Source organism: Ranitomeya imitator, chromosome 3 (assembly GCF_032444005.1).
Source record: "Ranitomeya imitator isolate aRanImi1 chromosome 3, aRanImi1.pri, whole genome shotgun sequence".
NCBI classification, from domain to species: Eukaryota; Metazoa; Chordata; class Amphibia; order Anura; family Dendrobatidae; genus Ranitomeya; species Ranitomeya imitator.
The window spans coordinates 16,135,919-16,151,940 of record NC_091284.1 but is presented as its reverse complement, the minus strand read 5'-3'; the positions used below and the strand labels follow the sequence as shown (position 1 = coordinate 16,151,940).

The 16,022-nt window shown below is 50.1% G+C and overlaps 1 protein-coding gene across 1 annotated transcript; it reads left to right on the top strand.

The window, feature by feature from the left end:
• Positions 1-128: 128 nt before the first annotated feature.
• On the top strand, positions 129-15,380 carry CCDC191 (coiled-coil domain containing 191). The gene is made up of 17 exons (XM_069760545.1): positions 129-328; positions 3,072-3,110; positions 4,524-4,668; positions 5,121-5,261; positions 5,846-6,021; positions 6,362-6,585; positions 6,823-6,946; positions 7,230-7,420; positions 7,515-7,752; positions 7,900-8,357; positions 8,567-8,673; positions 10,785-10,867; positions 11,148-11,249; positions 11,350-11,493; positions 11,831-11,983; positions 14,876-15,030; positions 15,121-15,380. Exons 1-17 carry the CDS (start codon positions 260-262, stop codon positions 15,263-15,265), a joined length of 2,694 nt encoding a protein of 897 aa, XP_069616646.1. The 5' UTR covers positions 129-259; the 3' UTR covers positions 15,266-15,380.
• The last annotated feature ends 642 nt before the right edge of the window (positions 15,381-16,022 follow it).

The following is a 16,022-nucleotide window of genomic DNA, read 5'->3' as shown; positions in this document are numbered from 1 at the left end:
GACGTCATCACTCATCGCCGAGCTTTTCCAAGTCATGTGACTGTGTTCTGTTACTATGGAAACAGCTAGACGCTTCCGTTACACGTGAAGCTTTCCGGGATTTGTAGTCCAGTCAGGCGCTTCCGTCTATCTGAGGGAAGTATAGGGTGGGGCTGAACAACTACAACTCCCAGCATGCATCTGCGTCTCTGCACCTCTGCCGGCAGATGAGCCCGGTGCACTGGAGGACTGGAGGATACTGACGGGGACCGGGGACGCCATGAGAGCCGGGAACCGCAAGCCCGAGCTGTACCGCTGGAGGAGGCAGAGCACCGAACCCAAGACGAAGGTCAGACCCTGCTACTAATGCCGAGTACTGCCCGGTGCGTGCTACAGCGAGCTTAGATACATCCCACGTGACAGGATTAGATACACGGCTCAGCAGTCAGTATCACACAGGATAGGATTAGATACACGGCTCAGCAGTCAGTATCACACAGGAGAGGATTAGATACACGCTCTGCAGTCAGTATCACACAGGATAGGATTAGATACACGGCTCAGCAGTCAGTATCACACAGGAGAGGATTAGATACACGGCTCAGCAGTCAGTATCACACAGGAGAGGATTAGATACACGGCTCAGCATACAGTATCACACAGGAGAGGATTAGATACACGGCTCAGCAGTCAGTATCACACAGGATAGGATTAGATACACGGCTCAGCAGACAGTATCACACAGGATAGGATTAGATACACGGCTCAGCAGTCAGTATCACACAGGATAGGATTAGATACACGGCTCAGCAGTCAGTATCACACAGGATAGGATTAGATACACGGCTCAGCAGACAGTATCACACAGGATAGGATTAGATACACGGCTCAGCAGTCAGTATCACACAGGATAGGATTAGATACACGGCTCAGCAGACAGTATCACACAGGAGAGGATTAGATACACGGCTCAGCAGACAGTATCACACAGGAGAGGATCAGATACACGGCTCAGCAGTTAGTATCACACAGGATGAGATTAGATACACGGCTCAGCAGTCAGTATCACACAGGATAGGATTAGATACACGGCTCAGCAGTCAGTATCACACAGGATAGGATTAGATACACGGCTCAGCAGACAGTATCACACAGGAGAGGATTAGATACACGGCTCAGCAGACAGTATCACACAGGAGAGGATCAGATACACGGCTCAGCAGTCAGTATCACACAGGAGAGGATTAGATACACGGCTCAGCAGACAGTATCACACAGGAGAGGATTAGATACACGGCTCAGCAGACAGTATCACACAGGAGAGGATTAGATACACGGCTCAGCAGTCAGTATCACACAGGATAGGATTAGATACACGGCTCAGCAGTCAGTATCACACAGGAGAGGATTAGATACACGGCTCAGCAGTCAGTATCACACAGGAGAGGATTAGATACACGGCTCAGCAGACAGTATCACACAGGAGAGGATTAGATACACAGCTCAGCAGACAGTATCACACAGGAGAGGATTAGATACACGCTCTGCAGTCAGTATCACACAGCATAGGATTAGATACACGGCTCAGCAGTCAGTATCACACAGGAGAGGATTAGATACACGCTCTGCAGTCAGTATCACACAGGAGAGGATTAGATACATGGCTCAGCAGTCAGTATCACACAGGATAGGATTAGATACAAGGCTCAGCAGTCAGTATCACACAGGAGAGGATTAGATACATGGCTCAGCAGTCAGTATCACACAGGAGAGGATTAGATACACGGCTCAGCAGACAGTATTACACAGGATAGGATTAGATACACGGCTCAGCAGTCAGTATCACACAGGAGAGGATTAGATACACGGCTCAGCAGACAGTATCACGCAGGATAGGATTAGATACACGGCTCAGCAGACAGTATCACACAGGATAGGATTAGATACACGGCTCAGCAGACAGTATCACACAGGATAGGATTAGATACACGGCTCAGCAGACAGTATCACACAGGATAGGATTAGATACATGGCTCAGCAGACAGTATCACACAGGATGGGATTAGATACACGGCTCAGCAGACAGTATCACACAGGATAGGATTAGATACACGGCTCAGCAGACAGTATCACACAGGATAGGATTAGATACACGGCTCAGCAGACAGTATCACACAGGATAGGATTAGATACACGGCTCAGCAGACAGTATCACACAGCATAGGATTGGATACACGGCTCAGCAGACAGTATCACACAGGATAGGATTAGATACACGGCTCAGCAGTCAGTATCACACAGGATAGGATTAGATACACGGCTCAGCAGACAGTATCACACAGCATAGGATTAGATACATGGCTCAGCAGACGGTATCACACAGCATAGGATTAGATACACAGCTCAGCAGTCAGTGTCACACAGGATAGGATTAGATACACAGCTCAGCAGACAGTGTCACACAGGATAGGATTAGATACACGGCTCAGCAGTCAGTATCACACAGGATAGGATTAGATACAAGGCTCAGCAGTCAGTATCACACAGGAGAGGATTAGATACATGGCTCAGCAGACAGTATCACACAGCATAGGATTAGATACACGGCTCAGCAGACAGTATCACACAGCATAGGATTGGATACACGGCTCAGCAGACAGTATCACACAGGATAGGATTAGATACACAGCTCAGCAGTCAGTATCACACAGGAGAGGATTAGATACATGGCTCAGCAGACAGTATCACACAGCATAGGATTGGATACACGGCTCAGCAGGCAGTATCACACAGCATAGGATTAGATACACAGCTCAGCAGTCAGTATCACACAGGATAGGATTAGATACACAGCTCAGCAGTCAGTATCACACAGGAGAGGATTAGATACACAGTTCAGCAGACCGTATAACACAGGAGAGGATTAGATACACAGCTCAGCAGACAGTATCACACAGGATAGGATTAGATACATGGCTCAGCAGACAGTATCACACGGGATAGGATTAGATACATGGCTCAGCAGACAGTATCACACGGGATAGGATTAGATACACTGTTGATCCCATGGTGATCTGATCTTGTTTCTGCAGGCGGCCTTTGACTATGATAATGTGGAGCACTGGATTAAGGTATGGACCGTGCAGGCTCAGATACAGCAGAGGCTCGGATGCAGATGATACACTTCCATCTTTTCCCTGTGTCCCCTGTGTATATAGACTGTGCTGCTGTATACTCCTGTCTGCCCTGTGTATATACTCGCCACATAATGGGAGCGCTGCAGCCACTAATCCGGGGGGGCCACATAACGGCCGCCAGGTTCTCATCCAGACACTGTTCACACATTGCGCAGACGCTGAACTGTTTTCTGTGTTTGACAGTTCAAGCAAAGTGGCGGAGAGACTGAACTGTGCGGTTTTCTCCCGAGGCTTCTATGGGGAAGATGGGGGAGGGAAGAAAAAACTCAGAAAAAAACAAAACGGAAACAACAAAATTGTATGAATTCTGCACCAAAGATGCCTAATAAAGAGGAAAACACACAAAAAAACAACAAAAACGCAGCAATCACAGCAGATTATTGTGTAAGCAGAAAGTTACAGTGGGTGAGAAAATAACCTGGAGGTGCGCGCCACCTGCTGGACACACAGGCGCACTACAGCACACATTATCCTAGACACAAATTGTTAGCACTAAAGGGGCAGAATATATTTATATAAGGAAAATATATATCTTAAAATAAATTCTTATGAGGACCCCAGTGAAAATAAAGAAAATAAGTGGGAACTACTTGACAGCAGTAAAGCACCAACCACCAGAGCTAGGGACCCAGTTCCAAAATAAGAAACGTGGCAAGGGTATATATATAATAACAATATTTCTTTATTAAGTAATGGTAATAACATATATATATATATATGTGCACATATGGAGGGATATAAAAAATACAATCACAACAATAAAATCACAAAAAATATGAATAAAAATATGTAGATAAATATACAGTATGCCAAAAAAGGAAGGAGGTTAGTATCGGGACTCTCATAAAAACGGATAAAAAGATATTAAAAAAAGTGTACCACTGGTGCTAAAATAGGATAAAAATGAATACAACTATCACACAAAAGTGTCTATGGGGTTAATAAAAAATAATATAATGTAATATAATGTAATACTCTGGCCATATGGCCAAAACACCATATAAAAAGGTGCAATAGTGCAAATAAACAGTGTGATGAGTGGGCAGGAAGCACCACCGTGCAAAAATCGCAATAAGTAAACAAGAAAGGTGATAAGGGGAAATAATTTATGAGAGTACCTGTACCTTTAAGTGGCAATGTAAGATCCAACCAAAGCACATTATCCTGTAGCTCTATGTCGTTTATTACCCTGTGTCACATTTATTTCTGCCCCTCAGCCCCCTGTGTTGCATTTATTACTGCCCTCTCAGCCCCCCAGGTCACATTTATTACTGCCCCCCATCTTGTGTTGCCTGTGTCTGATGCGCTGAAGCTCGTCCTTTGCTGATTATCACGTCTCCTGTATAGCGGGTGGAGCAGGCATCAGAATTTGCTGTATCTGAAGTGTTTTCACCCAAGAAGCCCACCCAACGTGCCCAGAGACCCCCGCACCCATCGCTGACCCTGCAGTCAGTGGATCAGCTGCACGACCACGACGACGCTTACACTGAAGGTAACGTCCCTGGAGCAGACAAGGATCAGAGGTGTATGGACATTACGGCTTGTTGCTCTGTTTTTGTTTCTTTTCCTTGGGTTGCTTGCTGCATCTTTTGGTTTTATTTTGTGTTTCTATTAGTCCTTTTATGATTTATTATTGTCTTGCTGTGAATGAGCAGAGAAATATCCAATGGAGATATGGTACAATCAGAATGTTTGGCCGGTGTCCATGGGGCAGATGTTCCAGGGTGTCTCATCGACAAGGCTTGTGTTCATGGAGGCTGATGGTCCTGGTGGTCTTACCGGCCATTCTTAGAGTAATTATTCATTTATAATCTCCACTGACAGAAGCTTAACGAAGGTTTCCAGGCAGCACAGTTTCTTTCTACACTGTACAAGGAAAAGGAGGATCATATAACAATGGATGATGGGGATGTACTTTTGTGACTTTAATATTTAACTCTTCAGCCCAGGATCTGCTGAGTGGGTGGTTGAGCAATAAGCTGAAAGTAGAGCTGGTTAGCGATGATGACGATGATCCAGAAGTGGACATTATGGAGCCATCAAGACCATCCCCTCCAGAGTTCATCAAGTATAGCAGGTTTGACGGTAAGATGATGAGGGAATTTATATATATATTGGGGTACCATAATGGGGCTTAACCTAACCTCTCAACACATGGCGCATAACAGCACACAGAAGTCATCAACAACCCACAGAGTGTCACCACAGTCTTATATTGTACAATGTGATGCACTATGTATATTAGGGACTGTAAGAGGGTCTAACTTTACCCCTTAATGTCTTCTATACAGTGATTTTTTTTGTGTTTGTGTGTGTGGGGATGTGTAAGGGAGCCACATAGCAGCACACAGAATCCATCCACAGCCTACTGCCATTGCCGGCTGCTGCTATAGTCTTTCCCTATGTTGGCTAGCTGCACAATACAAGGCCATGTAGTATTTTTGGGCACCATAATGGGGTCTGACCTCATCCCTTTACTCACATCTTCCATATATACAGCGCTAATGTTATTTTTTTTATGTGGGCCTGATCAGGGGAGAGACACACGGCTGCCATCCACATCCCAGCGCATCCACCATAGTCCTTCTTTGTTTTGGCTAGCTGCACGCGGTCAGAGACCTCTAAGACTAGTAATAAGCGTTACACAATTTATTTAATGCGTCTTGCAGATCTCTATAATTATCTGGAGAAAGAAACAGAGAGCGCAAACACTCAGGATTTCCTGCAGACACTTTTACAGAAGGAAGTGGCGGATTCTGGGATATTGGAAAGTCTGAAGAGTGAGAAAATAACGAACACAAAGCAAAAAGACCTGAGAGTCACCATGGAATTGAGACACCAACAGGTGGGGTGAAAAATCACACAAATTACTCCCCAAAATGTCCCTCTTTATATTAATGGCTTCTACCCCATTGAGTGGCGGACGTTCCTCTGACCCATGCTTTACACTGCAGCTTTATAATTAGCGACTCCAGCTTGGATGCATTGTTTGTTGGGAGTTTAAGGAAGTCTAAGATCCACCTCCCATTTGGATCTAAGCTCTTCGTCTGTCCCTCCTCTGTGCTTTACACTGCAGCACTTCTCGGTAAATCTCGCATTGTAGAGGTTCAGTGCACACATGAATTGTTTATGCGATAAACTTCCCACATACAGAATTATAACGAGATGTCGTGTGATTTACGCAGGTGAAGGAGAACCGGGCGCGGCGGCAGAGGGAGACGGAGCGGCGGAGGCAGGAGCTGGCGCTGAAGAAGTCGGCTCTGTCAGAGGCGCAGACGCTGCTGCAGGAGGAGAACAAGCAGAAAGCGCTGAAGGCCAAGAAGGAGGAGGAGGAGATCCAGAGAGAGATGGTGAAACTGCGCAAAGAGATGGACGCGCGTCGGAGAGTGATGGAGGAGGCGAGGCGAGCGTAAGGGGCGACCGCCATGACACTACTCCATACTGACAGCCTCCATACATGACATCTAGCCACAGGCTTCACCCAGCTCTCCCAGACACCAGAGTGGCACATTAGATGCGTATCTGAGTCTCTCCATGTTTATGGTTGTCATTCAGGGACCTGGGAAAGTTGGGTGACTGCCATAATGGCGGCTGTATTAGCTGTCACTCAGCTTTCCAAGACTGTTCTGTTTTCTTTTCTTTGTAGAGAGGTGAAGAGGAAGAAGAAAAAGGAGGTGGCGCAGCCAGCGTCTCCAGAGCCGGAGGAGAGATTGGCGAAACGGGGGAAGATCCAGGAGCTGCTCCATCAGATCTACGCCGAAAACCACAGGGTGAGAGCGGTGGCGGCAAGTTATCTATCGCTCCCTGTTATCTGCCACTTCATGCTGGGGGGAGACTGCCTAGGGCAGGGAAAGGATTCTTTTGTTCCCTGTTATCAGCCACTTCAGTTACGGAACAGGAAGGGGCTTGGGAACAATTGTAATTATTGTGCTGATTATAGGCAGCTCTCCCTGGACCCCGGCGCCCCCTAATCACGTCAGTGGGGTCATTATCCCAGGATAACGGGGTCTCACCCCCCACGCTGAGCTAATTCTTGTGCTCACGTCTCGGCAGTGCCTTCAGAATCACTTCTCAGCCTGGTACAAGTTGGTCCTGGAGCGCAGGGTGAAGATGGGGAAGGCCCGGGCCCTGGCCGACTGGAGGCTTCAGCTGAGGACGTTCCGGGCCTGGAGGGACCACATGTGGTCAGGAAAGATGGAGCGGGAGACCCGGCAGATGGAGAAGGACCTGAGGGATCAGAACCGGTGCGTGACCCAGGGAGGACACGGGTGAGTGGGGGCACATCCTTGTATCACTGCTCTCATCTATGTCCTGGGTGCTCTTACTCACTGACCGCAGGAAACTGCAGGCCGCCGCCGAGTGCTACAGCTACCGCCTCCTGCGCCGCTGCCTGGCTGAGTGGCAGCTCTGGTGTCGAGGCGAGAAGGAAAAGCGAGAGCTGGAAGCGCAGAAAGAGGAGACTAAGAGGAAGATGGCGGCTCTCCTGGATGCAGCCTCATCGGTCGGGGGCCGGAGACAGAGCAACGAAGATCAGACGGGGGTGACTGTCAGCAGCCACGAGGCCTCTGAGACTCAGGTAACTCCTCCTGTCACCAGAATACCCAGTAATCGGGTCCGTTCATCTGAAGCTGCACTGCAGGTGCAGAGACTAATCGCTCTGCGTTATTTCAGCTCAGCGTTAACTTCCCTCAGAGCTGAAATCTTTGGATTTGTCTCTTTGTAGGTGGAGACAGGCAAAAGTGCCAAGACCGAGGCTCCCATCACATCCCACAAGACTGGCGCAGAGAAGCCGATGACTGGTCCCCGGTACGCCTGGCAAGTCACCCTGCAGCATGCATCCCTCACTCCTGAGGAGCTGCAGCAGCATCGCCTGCAGCATCGCAGCGCCCCCCAGGGGTCCGGCCACCACAGGAAGATCCTCCCGTACGGGGAAAACTTTGAGAACCGTCACACCTTCCAGCAGAATCTGATCGAGGAGCAGAGGCGGCAGCTGCAGGAGCAGAAGGAGATGATCCTGGGACTAATGGAGAACCAAAGACTGATGATCGCCCAGCGGGAAGCCAAGAACGCCAGCGCTGTGACTGCGGAGCTGTCCGGGCGCAGCGTCCCTGCCAGGGTCACCCTCCGGACGGGCAGCACGCCTCCGACCCCGAGCCACCCGGCACATGAGACGCCTCCCAGGTACCATACCTCATATTCAGCGCTGCTCTATAAAAGAGCCGTGGTTTTATATCAGGCACAGCTGGGCGACATAAACGGCTGCCATTATGTTGAATATTTCTGCATAACTAGATGATGTGTCCTTCAGGACTCCAGGAAAGCTGGGTGTCGCCCCCAATGTGGACATCACTGCTGCCCATATGTGTCCTGTCTGGGTTTTTTCTTCATAGATTGCCGCTATCGTCTAAACCATCGGAATGGCCCAATACAAGCCCCCCGCATAGCACCGCGCCCAGGAGAAATGGCGGATCCTCCACCCCACATCCTGCAGTGACTGGTATGAACCAGAGGCCTGGAGGGACCTGAACGGGGCAAATACCGCTACATGGGGGAGGATGTGTCACAATTCCTCACGGAGGGAGGACGCCCGGTTTCGTGGTTGATGACGGGGTGGGAGGACGCGCGGTTGCTAACGGGGAGGGTGGACGCGCGGTTGCTGACGGCGAGGGTGGACGCGCGGTTGCTGACGGCGAGGGTGGACGCGCGGTTGCTGACGGCGAGGGTGGACGCGCGGTTGCTGACGGGGAGGGAGGACGCCCGGTTGCTGACGGGGAGGGTGGACGCGCGGTTGCTAACGGGGAGGGTGGACGCGCGGTTGCTGACGGGGAGGGTGGACGCGCGGTTGCTGACGGGGAGGGAGGACGCCCGGTTGCTGACGGCGAGGGTGGACGCGCGGTTGCTGACGGGGAGGGAGGACGCCCGGTTGCTGACGGCGAGGGTGGACGCGCGGTTGCTGACGGCGAGGGTGGACGCGCGGTTGCTGACGGCGAGGGTGGACGAGCGGTTGCTGACGGGGAGGGAGGACGCGCGGTTGCTGACGGGGAGGGAGGAGGTGTGGTTGCTGACGGGGAGGGAAGACGCGTGGTTGCTGACGGGGAGGGAAGACGCGCAGTTGCTGACTTGGAGGGGTGGTACGCGATATCACAGTTGCTCACAGCGAGGGGTGTCACGATAATGTAAAAATGCCATAATGTGAGTTTAGTTCTAGAAAGTACCGTGGCACAGACACGCTGCAGATTGCCCTCCCCCCTTTCTAACCCAATGCATTCGCTGATACAGAAACAAAGCCCTATGGCAGATACTCTGTGAAATTTGATACCAATGTGTAGCAGCCCCCCCACTGAACAGGTTATAGCTACGCTGCAAAATACCAGACTCTGTGAACACTACTCGTTCCCCCTCCCAACTGGTACAGGTTGAAACTGCTATATAAGAACCATGCGCTTCTATTGTTCTTTCAAGGGTATATATATGGGCACCAATCCGGGCTAGGGATATAAGAATTATATATTCCGAAAGTCCATCGATAGATCTATCAGTCACTGAAAGCGCTGGCAGTTAAAGGCAACGAGGGCAAAGTGCGGATTTCTCAGTAAGCAGCTCAGGTAATGGCCCCGTGTTTACACTTAAAAGAATTGTGGTGTACCTCGTGATCCTGGTGTATTTTGTATACAAGATTCATACAGCAAGCTAGGCATAAAAATGGTTTTCATACTGCTAAGATAGGGGAGTATCCAGCCTCTAAGTGAGGTCACCACAGTGGTAGGGCTTCGGTTTTAGACTAGGAAATAACTTAGCGAGACAGCATTCTTGCAGTGTCTTTTTGCCCAGGGTCCAGCTTCTCTACAGATGTGACATGCATATTGATGTATCTCCTGAGCATATGGGCAAACAGGAGATGAAATGATCTGAAAGCTATGTGTTTTTTCAATATTAATCCTTTTATTTGTAATTGTAATGTACACATGATTTTGTCTTCTTTATAATATCTTTTTATACCTTGTAAACACTGCCTACCTTTTTTTGGAGTAAAATATAAAATTACTAGCTTGTCTCTCCATGCTCTAAACGAACCGTCACGTCCTCTGAAGTGAATTATGCTACTGATCTGGGCTGGCTCCGGATCCGTTTATCCTAGGAAATTGGAGCTGGTGGCAGCATACTTTGTCCTGTGCGGTTGGGAGGCTTTGTAGCGATGGCGGCGTTGATAATTATTGTTCCCGCCTGTGTGGGAGTAGTTATATTGCCCTCGCTGCAGCATGCCCAATAGCCAGTACATAGCAGGTAGCCTTTCTGTTGACTAATTACCCTAGGTGCAGTACCTAATCTGACCTGAGGGTAAGGGGGGCGCCAGAGAGCTGCACGTTCCAAACCGGAACTGGGATATAGATAAATCCCCTTCAGAAGGAACCAGGGGCAACCAAACAACCCCGGTTCGTGACAAATTGGTGTGAGTAGTGTGGATGATAAAGGTATCTTCCCCGTGAACTTTGACATATTGGTGGCAGCATGGTGGGATCAGCGACAAGGGGCAATGCCGAACACTTTCGGAAGTGGCTTTCTTGTGATTATCATTTCCATTGATTTTTTCCTACTTTCTCATTGCAGCCATGGAGGAGAGAGCGGCGCAGCGAGCAGAAAGGAGGCGATTACTGGATGAGATGAGGAGGAGACGGGAGGAGGAGAAGCTGGTGAGGGACCTTATAATTCCCAGGTCTCCACATATACCTGTAAGGCGGCAGTCACACCGCTGTGTAGGACAGCGCACGGCCCACAGAGGTCACTGAGCCGCTCACACTCCAGATGTAAGAGCGCGTTCCAATTGTTTGGGGATCCGTGAGCCTCGGCTGACACGCAGACAGCGGACATTGTGCTTCTGCGTGTCATCCATATTTGACTGCTCCATGGTACACCACGGATGTGTGAATGTGGCCCTAGATGACACTACGTCTCCCTCCTCCTCACCTACAGGCGGAGTTGCGGGCAGCAGAGGAGCAGAGGCTGCAGATGGAGTTAGCGGAGAAGGAGGCGCAGCTGGAGAAGAAGAGGGAGGAGAAGAGGCTGCAGAGACAGGTAGTGCTTTCCCCCCGCACCGGGACCACCGCCTGATCGAGACACGTTCCGCACAGCCGCCATGTTGCTGACCGCTCATCCTGATCATTTGATTTGCCAGAAAGAAGAGGAGAAGCAAAGGCGGCTGCAGAAAGAAGAGGAGCTGCTGCGGAGAGCGGAGCGGCACAATGAGCAGCGTCTGCTGCGGTCCTGCGGCCTGGAGCCCTGGAGGAAGCTGCTGGTGCAGCGCAGGCAGAACGCGGAGGTAACGGAACAGCACCGGGCGGCGGGTGTCACAGGTGGTGGACACGTCATCTTTTTCTACGGTTTGGGTTCTGCAGCTCGGACATCGGAGTGTAATATACAGAGTAATGAAACCTCTGCTCTGTGTACACTATACCTGCTGCATTAATGGCTTCAGAGCTGCAATCTCCCAGGACGTCTTACGTGTTCACTGTCCCCGTGGAGATTTGCATACAGATAAGTGATATGTCTATTCTGCATTACAGGAGCTCGGCTGTTGACAGGCTTACTGACTGTTTCCAACACCAACTTTTCTCCTAATCGTCTGACCTCTTGTATTCCACCTTCCTCCTGTGCAGCGGGCAGAGTCTCATCACTGTCGGGCGCTCCTGAGACGCGGCCTCCTGGGCTGGTCACAAGCAGCGAGGGAGCTCCTGTCCGAGAAGGTCCGGCGGGCGGAGCAGCTGCACACCACCTTGCTCTTACGGAGAATCTTCCGGCACTGGCTGAAGGTGAGTTGTGCCCAGTCGCTTATGGCAGCACGAGGATTAGAGATGGGCAGACACCTGGATGTTCAAAAAAGTTCAGGTTCGGGTGCCAGAACAGTACCCGGACCCCATTCACTTGAATGGGGGCCTGAACAGCCAGTGTTTGCCATACTGTCATGTGCAGGACAGCGCGACACACACCGCTACTCATTGGCATTAAAATCGTCACCACTGGTCAGAGAGCCGCGGCTCACACACTGTCAAAAGACAGCGGGAGCACTCAGCTGTGACCGGAGGTGTAACGTTTACCGGTCACTGGTGTCAGCTGATGGGACTACTGCTCCCATCATCCAACACCTGCTGCCGCTAATAACAGTGAGAGCAGGAGCAGCTGATGGGAGTATTCATCTGCCGCTCCTGCGCTGTAAATAAATAATTTAAAAAACCCGGCGTGGGTTCCCCTGTATTTCCTATAACCAGCCAGGCAAAACTCACAGCTGGGGGCTGCAACCTTCAGCTGTCAGCTTCAAGAAGGCTGGTTATCAAGAATAGAAGGGGTCCCCATGCCGTATTTTGAAATCATTTAAATAAATAATTTGAAAAAAACGTGGTCCCCCTATTTTTTAACAACCAGCCTTGCTAAAGCAGACAGCTGGTATTCTTAGGCTGGTAAGGGGCCATGGATAGTGCCCCCCCCCCAGCCTAAAAATAGCAGCCCTCAGCTGCCCAGAAAAGGCACATCTATTAGATGCACCAATTCTGGAGCTTTGCCCGGCTCTTGCCCTATAGCAGTGGGAAGTGGGGTTTATATTTGTGGGGTTGATGTCACCTTTATATTGGCAGGTTACATCAAGCCCACGGATTAGTAGTGGAGAGGTGTCTATGGTTATATGGTAAATAAAGACACAGCCAGAATAAAGTTTTGCCTGACTGGTTATCAAAAATACAGGGGAACCAACAGCGTTTTTTAATTATTTATTTAGAGCGCAGATGCCAGCTGATGAATACTCCTATCAGCCACTCCAACTCTCGCTGTTATTAGCAGCAGCAGGCGTTTGCTGATGGGAGTAGTAGTCCCATCAGCCGACACCAATGACCGGAGGTAAACTTTATACCTCTGAGCAGACCAGCTGCTCATGCTGTCTTTTGAACCGCTGCTGTCTGACTGGCGGTGATGATTTTACGGCCGATCAGAAGCAGTGTTTGCCGCGTTGTCATGCACCAAACCCGAACAGTAACGGGGACTTCCTGGTGAAGTCTGTTTTCGGTGTCCATGCTTAAACAGCAGGTGTTCTGTATGGACACTGAACTTTACAGTTTGGGTTCGCCCATTTCTAACGAGGATTTCCTGGACATCCAACACTAAGGCTGGGTTCACATTGCGTCAATGGCAATGTGCGGACGGCATCCGTTACACAGCGGCACTAACACTATGTAGCGGATGCGTTAGCACACCCATTATGTAGCTCATCGCTAACGCATGTCCTAATCGGCATGCGTTAGCGATGTGCCATGCCATCATTCTGTGACGGACACTCGGATGCGGTCGGCAGAATTTAATCGATAGCGTAGGTGGAGCATCTGTGCTATCGCATAGCGCGATCTGTAAAAGGCACTAGCGTTGTTGCAGTCCACATGCGTTGAACAGACTGCACCAATGCAATGTGAACCCAGCTTAAAGGGACACTGTCACCTGAATTTGGAGGGAACAATCTTCAGCCATGGAGGCGGGGTTTTTGATTCACCCTTTCCTTACCCGCTGGCTGCAATATTGGATTGAAGTTCATTCTCTGTCCTCCGTAGTACATGCCTGCACAAGGCAATCTTGCCTTGCGCAGGCGTGTACTATGGAGGACAGAGAATGAACTTCAATCCAATATTGCAGCCAGCATGCAGCCAGCGGGTAAGGAAAGGGTGAATCAAACACCCGAAAACCCCGCCTCCATGGCTGAAGATTGTTCCCTCCAAATTCAGGTGACAGTGTCCCTTTAAGGGAGGGGACCTCGAGCAACCAAGCAGGAAGGTAATGCTCCGTGTCCCATGCAGAACTCCTGATCAGTGGACTGTCCCTTTAAAGGTACCGTCACACTAGACGATATCGCTAGCGATCCGTGACGTTGCAGCATCCTGGCTAGCGATATCGTCCAGTGTGACAGGCAGCAGCGATCAGGCCCCTGCTGTGCTGTCGCTGGTCGGGGAAGAAAGTCCAGAACTTTATTTCGTCGCTGGACTCCCCGCTGACATCGCTGGATCGGCGTGTGTGACACCGATTCAGCGATGTCTTCACTGGTAACCAGGGTAAACATCGGGTAACTAAGCGCAGGGCCGCGCTTAGTAACCCGATGTTTACCCTGGTTACCATCCTAAAAGTGAAAAAAACAAACACTACATACTTACCTACAGCCGTCTGTCCTCCAGCGCTGTGCTCTGCTCTCCTCCTGTACTGGCTGTGAGCATCGGTCAGCCGGAAAGCAGAGCGGTGACGTCACCGCTGCTTTCCGGCCGCTGTGCTCACACAGACAGTACAGGAGGAGAGCAGAGAAGCAGAGCGCCGGGGACAGACAGCGGTAGGTAAGTATGTAGTGTTTGTTTTTTTTACTTTTAGGATGGTAACCAGGGTAAACATCGGGTTACTGAGCGCGGCCCTGCGCTTAGTTACCCGATGTTTACCCTGGTTACCGGCATCGTTGGTCGCTGGAGAGCGGTCTGTGTGACAGCTCTCCAGCGACCAAACAGCGACGCTGCAGCGATCCGGATCGTTGTCGGTATCGCTGCAGCGTCGCTAAGTGTGACGGTACCTTAACTCCTAGCAAAGATGACAGCAATTCAGAAGATCCTGCTCGGTTCCGCTGTAGATGTAGCAGAGTTCACATCACTGTCACAGGGACCATAGTAATGCATGCCTCCATCTTCCAGTATAAGGACTACCTGTCCGTCCAGGAGGAGAGAGCAGTGCAGCGCCACAGGGCGAATCTCCAGAGACGGACGTTCCTGTCCTGGCTGAACGTGGCGCAGGAGGAGAAGATGGCCACGTGGGAGAAGCAGAGGATGGCAGCAGAGCACAACCAAAGGTGGGAGTAGATCACAAAAGCCGCAGTGCGCCCAGCAGGGGGTGCCACAGCGGGGTATAGACAAATCTTCATTACTGCACTGTCCTCTAGGAGGATCCTCCTGAGCGCGCTCAGAACGTGGAGACGGCTCCCAGAGGAGATGAGAGCGCTGAGACTACAGGAGGAGCGAAGGGACGCGCTGAGGAAGAGGGTGTCCGAACTGCTCCCCGACTTCACTATGAACCGAGAAATGTGAGGAGGAAGCAACCGAACAGGCGGAGTACAACCTCCATCATCTGCAGCTCCGCACTCCGGAGCGGGAAGCATCGACTGTAAGCGTACTAATTCACTATAAAAAGAAACATAAAGAACGTTTCTGCAAACGATCCTTAATTATTCACTGTGCGGTGACGGCACCAGCAGAATAGTGAGTGCAGCTCTGGAATATAATACAGGATGTACCTCAGGATCAGTAATGTAATGTATGTACACAGTGACTGCACCAGCAGAATAGTGAGTGCAGCTCTGGAGTATAATACAGGATGTAACTCAGGATCAGTAATGTAATGTATGTACACAGTGACTGCACCAGCAGAATAGTGAGTGCAGCTCTGGAGTATAATACAGGATGTAACTCAGAATCAGTAATGTAATGTATGTACACAGCGACTGCACCAGCAGAATAGTGAGTGCAGCTCTGGAGTATAATACAGGATATAACTCAGGATCAGTAATGTAATGTATGTACACAGTGACTGCACCAGCAGAATAGTGAGTGCAGCTCTGGAGTATAATACAGGGTGTAACTGGGTCTGCTCTGTAAAGTATAGATCTTTATTTAGATTTCGTTTATATCATATATTATGATTTGTTCTTGGATTGGTGGAGAGCTGCTCGTTGATGGATGCGGATGATCCGGTCTCTTCAGTAGATGGAGTTTTGGGTCTCGGCTCTCTTCCTGTGCCGTTGTCGGTGTATGAAGCCGCCTGTAGTTACGTCCTTTCCTCCATACC

What these genes read in the sequence shown, in the direction of transcription:
- CCDC191 (XM_069760545.1), top strand. Translation starts at nt 260, where the DNA reads ATGAGAGCCGGGAACCGCAAGCCCGAGCTGTACCGCTGGAGGAGGCAG. An exon ending in GCACCGAACCCAAGACGAAG is followed by an intron (nt 329 to 3,071) that starts GTCAGACCCTGC and finishes TTGTTTCTGCAG; the next exon opens with GCGGCCTTTGACTATGATAA. An exon ending in CCCACATCCTGCAGTGACTG is followed by an intron (nt 8,674 to 10,784) that starts GTATGAACCAGA and finishes TTCTCATTGCAG; the next exon opens with CCATGGAGGAGAGAGCGGCG.